Source organism: Hevea brasiliensis, chromosome 15 (assembly GCF_030052815.1).
Source record: "Hevea brasiliensis isolate MT/VB/25A 57/8 chromosome 15, ASM3005281v1, whole genome shotgun sequence".
Classification (NCBI taxonomy): Eukaryota; Viridiplantae; Streptophyta; class Magnoliopsida; order Malpighiales; family Euphorbiaceae; genus Hevea; species Hevea brasiliensis.
The window spans coordinates 66,598,284-66,606,801 of NC_079507.1; the positions used below are offsets into that span (position 1 = coordinate 66,598,284).

The window sequence follows — 8,518 nt, forward strand, 5'->3', positions numbered from 1 at the left end:
TCTGGCTCCAGCTCAGCCCATATGTCTAACTACTAACAAAAACTCCCACCACATAATTTTAAATACATTCCTTCAGTCAGCTGCCTCTATGCTACTAGCTTTTATCGTACATCGTTATTCTTCTCTTTCCTCGAACCAGAAACTTCCTGAGCGAAATTCTCCCACAAAGTTGTCTCTCTTTTTCGTTCACGTTTCTTCCCTCTTCTCTATAAAGCTTTTTGTTTAATTTTGCTCATCGGCTTCCAGATTGGAAAAAGATATGGCAAGAATTGGTGCTTTTCTTGTTTGTCTGGTGCTTGTGGGAATAGATGCTGTTGCTGGAATTTTCGGCATTCAAGCCGAACAAGATAGAAACAAGGTAATAATCTTTAATCTTATTTAATTTTCCTTTCGATTGCAAATAAAGAATTCACCAATAGAAATTTTATTATTTTTACATTTATATATCATTTATATCGTTTCTGGCTCAATGTTATATATTGAAGCGTACAGATGATCGTCCCAAACGGGAAGACAGGGAGTTTTCAGTGTAGAGAAACAAAAGGTGACGGATTCAGGCTTGGGGTAGCTGCCACAGCACTTTTGGCAGTAGCCCACCTTGCAGCTAACTTGCATGGTGGCTTTATGTGCATTTGTTGCATGGAACAGCTGGAAAGATCGCCCAGTAACAGGCAACTATGGTTTGCATGTCTCGTTTTCTCCTGGTACGCAAGTGCTTCTGTAGATTTTAGTCATTTGTCATATCTCTCGTATAAAGAATGTGAAGATATAAAAACAAAAACTTATTTAATTAATTAGAAATATATCCATGAGCTTCAAGATATAATGTCATTAACTTTGTTACTGAGTAGCTAGAGATCATCACTAACACAGTTTAACAACTAATTGGGAAATTTCAAGATCAGGGTACTATATAACAACTTTTGGAACATAATTCTACGGTTTGAGTTGACACTTTGAGTGAACTCTTCTGTGAATGTCTTTTTTTCACCGGGCCCCTCCACTTTTCTATGCTATTTAGGTAGCTAGGAAAGGAAAAAGAAGAAATTATAGCTGAATTACGCAAGTATAGTAATTATGGTGACAGCTAATGAAGCTTGGCTAGTTCTCAACACGTACGCCTTGCTTGCGCAGAAGGCAAAGAAAAATCAATGGAGGGTAATTAGCTGAATGGTGTCGTATTTCATTCCTTACTTAAATCATTCAGGAATTTTCAAAGAATGTCACTGAAAATGAAAAGCAATTAGACAGAACAAGAGAGAATAGAAATTGAACAGATTGGAAAATTAGGGATTGTCATCCTCATTTGCAATATTTTCAAACTTCTTGATAGGAGCTAGTAATTAAACGATCGACTGCATACCCTTGCCAACTTCTTTTCTTTTAAAATTTCAAATATACCAAAATTTTTTTTCCTCAAGAGAGGCTTCTGTTGCAATTTGCAAAAACACCATTGGTCGTTAAATAATGTGGAGATAAGTTCCGCTGCAGTTCTTCAATCCTAATTAATCAGGTAGAGATTCACCCAGTTTGGTCCCAAAGTACTGCAATTTGAATACACTCATTTAGCTTGGACCTATTGCTGGGGTTGACCTGATATGAGAGTACACTGGCCAACAATTGAAGATTTATTTTAGTATGGAGTCTGAATTTTTTTTAGTAGGGGATTGAAGCAGTGGGACTCGAACCTAGTAGAAAACGAGTTTGAATTTATTTTTAATATATATAAAAAAGATATTGTTATTGATGATATTGTTTTTAATATCATTTGTGTTACTAATTTAAGGTACAAGTAGTAATAGAGTACAATTCTTGAGTAACCATTGTCAATAATTAATATCCCACCTTCTACATATGAAATACCACTATTATTATTTTAATTATATGAAAAGGTATGGATTAACATTAACGTTCTTTAATTACAGGATTGTAGCTGCCATTGGATTCCCTATGCTTATTACAGGCACATTAGAAATTTCCAAATCAAGAGGGTCATGTACAGCCTTGCATAGTCATTTTCTGTCTACTGGTGGAATATTCTGCTTTGTACATGCCTTATTCTGCATTCTTCTATTTGTTTGTGCGTCTATTAGCTTCGGAAATAGAATGGTAAATGAACATGAATCACCTTCTTAATTTTTATTGTCTATTATATATGCTTGGAAGTTTGGGTTGAGCAGAAGAAACAGATGTGTTTCCACATAATACTACTACTCCATAGTACTCCAGTCATCATCGATCCTTTACTCAATTATCTTATTGATTTGATTCCACTTTCGGGCAACTCACTCTGGCTCTCTTCTTCCCCTTTAGTACTGTAAGACCCTAGCAATTCAATTATTACTCTATATATTAGCCTATAGCGAATAATTCCACAATAGCCTGCAGTACACGTTGAAGTCATTACACAGGGCAAAACCCGAATTATACAGTTTGCAGAAAAACTCTCTTTAATTAGGTAGCTTCCGTTTTTCTAGCGAGTGACTTGTATGTATAGAATCCTTACAATTTGTCGTTCCTTACCATAACTTGAAATTAAAGGTAATTTTATTTATTTTGACTTAAACATAAATTAAATCACTAAAACTTTATTGGGGGGCCAAGTGTAATAATAATAATAATAATAATAATAATAATAATGAAAGGATTACACATTTAAAAGCCAAAATGAAAATTTTTAGATTTTCTGTGGACGAATATGAAAAATTTTTCAACAGTCAAGGGAAAATTTCCAAATTTTAAGGGACATAAAATTAAAATTAATAAAAATTTTAAAAAATCCAAGGGTTATAGGAAATATTTTCAAAATTTTAAGAGACTGCAAGTAGATATTAGAAAAAAAAAATGCACATAAAGATAGAAATTACACAATTTTGGGGTCATGGCCCCTCCAATAATACATGTGGTTCCCAAAAAAAAAAATTGAAATTACGCAATAGTCGATCCCATTCCCAGCCGGAGCTTTGAAACTTCATATCGGAGTCGTCCTTGAGGAATCCTGAGCCCACCCAACCAAGCTCCAAGTTCCCACTTCCAAGCCACCCGGATTAGTCCAAAATATTGGCTGGTGGACAATTCAGTAAACAATTATGGGCCAAAATTACAATCCATCGGTGCATAAGGTTAGGCCAGTGACCTTGCGACCCATAAAAATCGTTTAAGAACCTCTTTTTTCTCCTTGCGACATGTCGTTCTCCAATTGAGCCCACACTTCTCATAATCTAATCAACCAACCACGTCAAATTTTTAAAAGGACAAATGTCTTCGATTTTACTTCAAATTATTTTTTCAATAAATATACCCTAAACATTAAACGTAATTACAATTACGCCTTGCGATTAACATTTTTGTTAAAAATTAACAAAGATGCTTAAACTTTAGATGTAATTACAATTAAACCTGTTATTAATGCTGCTGTTAAAAAATAACAGATATACTACATTAGCTGCATTTATCTCTCAAATAAATATGATTATAATAAATTAACCTAATTAAATATGACTTTTAGTTGAATATCGTAATCTATCTATTTATATAAAGTAAAGAGCTATTCACAAAAAATATAATAAATAATATTTTTTTTAAAAAATTTATCACGTGGTAGTTTACATAAATATTTTTTTTTGTATTAATTATTATTTTATTTTTTTTTATTTTTTTAATTATTATTATTATTTACAATACTATCTTAATATTTATAATTTAAATTATTATTTTTATCAAAATTTATTTTTAAAAAATTAAAATATTTTATGATTAAATATAATATTTAAAAATTATTTGTATTATTTTTTTATAAATTTACTTATACAAAGATTATTTGCCACATATTACCTTCATAATAATAATAGTTTAAAATGAAAAATAATTTAAAAGATAATAATAATAATAATAATAATAATAATAATAATAATAATAATAATAATATTGATGGCTATTAGTTTAAAGAAAATTGATTATTAATGTGTGATCTCATAATCAATCATAAATATTCTCTTTTATACTAATTATTATTATTTGTGATCTCATAATTAATTATAAATATTATCTTTTATATTAATTATTATTTAATTTTTATTTATCTTTTAATTATCATTATTATTTACAATACTACCTTAATATTTATGATTTAAATTATTAATTTCTTTAAAATTTAATTTTTAAAAATTAAGACATTTTATAATTAAATATAATATTTAAAAATTATTTATATTATTTTATAAATACTAATTATTATTTAATTATTTAATTTCTACTTTAATTGTCATTGTTACCTACAATATACTTAACATTTATGATTTAAATTATTTTTTTAATTTAATTTTTAAAAATTAAGATATTTTATAATTAATTATAATATTTAAAAATTATTTATATTATTTTATAAATACTAATTTTATTTAATTATTTAATTTCCCTTTTAATTATTATTATCATTTATAATACTACCTTAACATTTATGATTTAAATTATTATTTTTTTAAATTTAATTTAAAAAATTAAGACATTTCATGATTAAATATAATATTTAAAAATTATTTATATTATTTTTTATAAATTCATTTACACAAAAATATTATTTATCACGGGTTAATAATAATAATAATAATAATAATAATAATAATAATAATAATAATAATAATAATAATATATTATTGATGGCCATTAGTTTAAAAAAAATTGTCTATTAATTTATAATCTTATAATCAAGTATGATATAATTTAATCAACTTTAATTATTTTATATATTTAATAAATATTTTTATTATATTTTTATATTTTCTGTTATTTTTATTACGAAATCTTTACTAAAAATTTTGAGAAAAAATATAGTTTACATAAAAAGTAATAAAAATAAAATATAGAGTTTTAACTTATTTATAATTAGTATATATTATTTTTTATGTTAATAATTTAATATTATTTTTATTTCACTTTTTTAAGATTATTATTATTATTATTTAATTAAAATAGTCAAGTAAATAATAAACATTTTACTGTTATAAAAATTAAATTTAATATTTGTTACAGTTTTTCAATTAAATAATATTTAATTATAAATTAATTTTTTAATTAAATGATTTTCATTGTTTATCTATATATTATCATATGAAATATTTAATACACATTAAACATGTCACGACCCAACCTATGGGCCGGACCGGCACTAGGACCTGGGCCAGCCTAAAGCCCCCGAGGCCCGTAGTAAGCCTTAACTGTTCATTTACCCAATTCTAAGGCCCATTGGGCCCAAATTCAAGAAACCAAACGGACAGTCCGCCATAAAATGGACTTTCCAACGGGAGTTTTGACTCACCCACTGTAAACACAATAAATACTCAATTGGGGAGCTCAGCTCACCCTCCACATACTCATCAACATAAAATAAATGGGAGCTCAGCTCCCTCATCCAATCCATCAACATGCATAACATATTTAAGTTTACAGGTCCAACATGATAAAAATATTACAGACCAAATTCAAATAAATACTGCTAACACATGCGGAAATTCTAGGAGTAATTAAAATTACACAAACATGGACAAACAACCTGCGAAGGATAAAAGCAGGTTAACCCAGAATAAAATATCCTCCTGTGGCCTGTAAAAATTTTTGAACAGGAGTGAGCGTTCGACTCAGAGAGTAAAATATCAATCTTAACTATAATCTCTATAACTATCTGAAACTAATGCAACCTGTAGAGTGAAATGCAACATTAACATCATATTCACATCATAGCATCAAAAAGGTAATTTGGAGCACTCACGCACCCTGTAGCATCAATCATAATATATTGGGAGCTGATCCTGCATGCCTCTCTTAAATCCAACCTTGGTGCCAGCGAAGAACTCAAGCCGGACTTTCGCTTAATAAACCAAATCGAGGGTCCCAGCGAAGAACTCAAGCCGTGACTACCCCTCGAAGGAACGGGTCCCAGCGAAGAACTCAAGCCGTGACTACCCTGGCCCTATCCATAGTCCACACCACATCACACGCACGCCAACGCACGCGCTGCTTCCAATTACCACAACAACACTCATGGCACATTAACATTATGAATGCAACATAAATCGTGCCTAGAGTTTAACTACATAAATATATTCATATAAGTGATGCATGGGCATCTTGAACATATAATAATATCGAAATTATAATTAAAATTAATATTTTACTCACGGACTTGACGACAAATTACGTGGCGGTGGCGGAGGAAGAAGGTTCGGCTCACACCGACAATTACATTACATCTAATTAATACAATCTGACTCAATACAAACAAAGAAAAAGACCAATTACGTCCTAAGTCGTGCCGAAAATCCGGCAGAGTCTCCCCTATACCTAGGACCTACCCAACCTGCAAAAGGGCTAAAAACGCACTTCTATATTCACAATCCATATATCAACAGTTCAATCATATCACACAGCCCCTCCTGGGCCCATCAAATCAATTATCCATCACAATAAGCAAAATTTAAATTTAGTACTTATTATTGATCATTTTTGAAAAATATTCCCAAACAATATCTAAAAATTATAAAACTTTGCCACGCGGTCCTTAGCAATATTACTAAGCTATTGCAAAAAGAATCGTAATTTTCTAAGCTACCACGAATATTTTACGGATTTTTAATCCTATTTAAGCACTAGAAAATTACGAAAAAACAAGGTTCGGGTTTACCTTTGCCGATTCCGACCTCGGGGACGCGCTCGGGACGTCTGACAATGGGGGGGTAGGCAAAATCTCGGCCCAATTCGGAGACTTTTCCGGTAACGGGTCTGTCTGGCCGGAATTTCGCAGACCCGGTCAACTGTCGAATTTCCGCGAATTGAGAATACCTACACGAAGCCCATAACACGGGGGTTAGTACATAAATTTTTCAGAATTTTCTAAGCTCATTTAATGCTCGGAAAAACACTGCGAAGTTCCGTGGGACCCACCGAAAAACGTTGTCGGAAAATTTTGAAATTAATATCCTGCGAAGCTCTCGTCGAGTGGAGCGTGCTGGTAGCCTCGGTTTTCTCGTGGGATTCACGGTTTTCGAGAAATCTAGCCCAAAAGTCGAAATGGGCGAAAATCTTCCCGAGCAAAAATCGGACAATCCGCTCGATGGATTTCGGCGTTCTTGGTGTCTATGGAAAGCTCTCGCCGAGTAGATGATTTTAGACACAAGACCCGGTCCAATCGGTGGCCGGATCGGCCGGATTTGGCCGAGGAAGCTGAAGCGACGGCAGCAGGGAGGGGAGGAGAGAGAAAAGAAAGAGAAAAGAGAGAGACGCGCACGGGAGAAGAAAAAGGAAAGGGAGCCGGTTCGATTCGACCGGTCCGATCCGATCCGGTTCGATTCGGCCGGTTCGATTCGAAATACAAAATTTTGAATTTTATCGCCTCGGGGACCAAAACGAGGTCCAAAAATTCCGAAAAAATTCCAGAAAATTCAGAAAAATACGTAGACTCCAAATATATTTTTAGTTTTGCCACGTGGTCTTTAAATTAATTTTTAAAAATCATCAAAGTTTATATTTTTGGAAAATCGAACCCGATTTTTAAAATCCTAAAATTTAAATAAAATTTAAATATCAAAAATACTCATAATTAATAAAATTTTGGGGTGTTACATTCTTCCCCCCTTACAGAAAATTCGTCCTCGAATTTTTACACAAGGCAGAATAAAGTACATGATTATACATTGAACAAGTAAGGGTACTTGCTACGCATGTCCCGCTCTGACTCCCAGGTGCACTCTTCCACTGACTGACTCCTCCACAAAACCTTGACCATAGGGATCTGTTTGGATCTCAGCTGTCTCACTTGGTAGTCCACTATGGCTACAGGCTGCTCCTCAAATGTCAAGTTCTCTTTTAGCTCTATCACATCCGGCTGCAGTACATGAGAAGGATCGGGAATGTATTTCCTGAGCATGGAGATGTGAAACACGGGATGAACGTGAGAAAGGTTGGGTGGTAGCTCCAACCGGTAGGCAACTGCTCCAACTCTATCAGTAACCTCAAAAGGTCCGATATACCGAGGTGCCAACTTGCCCTTCTTTCCAAATCTCATGACTCCCTTCATTGGAGATACCTTCAGGAATACATAGTCGCCCACTGCAAACTCCACATCCCTCCGTCTGGGGTCTGCATAACTCTTCTGCCTACTGAAAGCTGTCTTCAGTCGTTCCCTGATTAAAGGAACTACCTCTGAGGTGTACTGCACTAGGTCTACATCATGCACTTTCGCTTCCCCCATTTCTGTCCAACACAGAGGAGACCTACACTTTCTTCCATATAATGCCTCATAGGGTGCCATCCCTATGCTGGAGTGATAACTGTTGTTGTAGGCAAACTCCACCAAAGCTAGCTGCTCATCCCATTGACCTCCAAAATCCAAGACACTCATGCGGAGCATGTCTTCCAGTGTTTGGATTGTCCTTTCGGACTGCCCGTCTGTCTGAGGGTGGAAAGCCGTACTGAAGTTCAACTGTGTGCCAAGTGCCTCCTGCAACTTTCTCCAAAACCGAGA

The 8,518-nt window shown here is 33.1% G+C and overlaps 1 protein-coding gene and 1 long non-coding RNA gene across 3 annotated transcripts; one reads left to right on the forward strand and one right to left on the reverse strand.

The window, feature by feature from the left end:
* LOC110643126 (protein VASCULATURE COMPLEXITY AND CONNECTIVITY) lies at positions 1 to 2,284 on the forward strand. 2 transcript variants are annotated; one of them, XM_021795379.2, is made up of 3 exons: positions 1 to 358; positions 486 to 704; positions 1,926 to 2,284. In XM_021795379.2, exons 1-3 carry the CDS (start codon positions 309 to 311, stop codon positions 2,134 to 2,136), a joined length of 480 nt encoding a protein of 159 aa, XP_021651071.1. In that variant the 5' UTR covers positions 1 to 308; the 3' UTR covers positions 2,137 to 2,284. The 2 variants fall into 2 exon arrangements, with proteins under 2 accessions (XP_021651071.1, XP_021651068.1); XM_021795376.2 differs by having other exon boundaries at positions 5 to 358; positions 493 to 704.
* Positions 2,285 to 5,336: 3,052 nt separating this feature from the next.
* LOC131173860 (uncharacterized) lies at positions 5,337 to 7,223 on the reverse strand. The gene is made up of 3 exons (XR_009144162.1): positions 6,940 to 7,223; positions 6,680 to 6,837; positions 5,337 to 5,601 (listed from the first exon to the last, which is right to left on the reverse strand). It is a non-coding gene; the product is annotated as an uncharacterized LOC131173860 (long non-coding RNA).
* Positions 7,224 to 8,518: the final 1,295 nt, after the last annotated feature.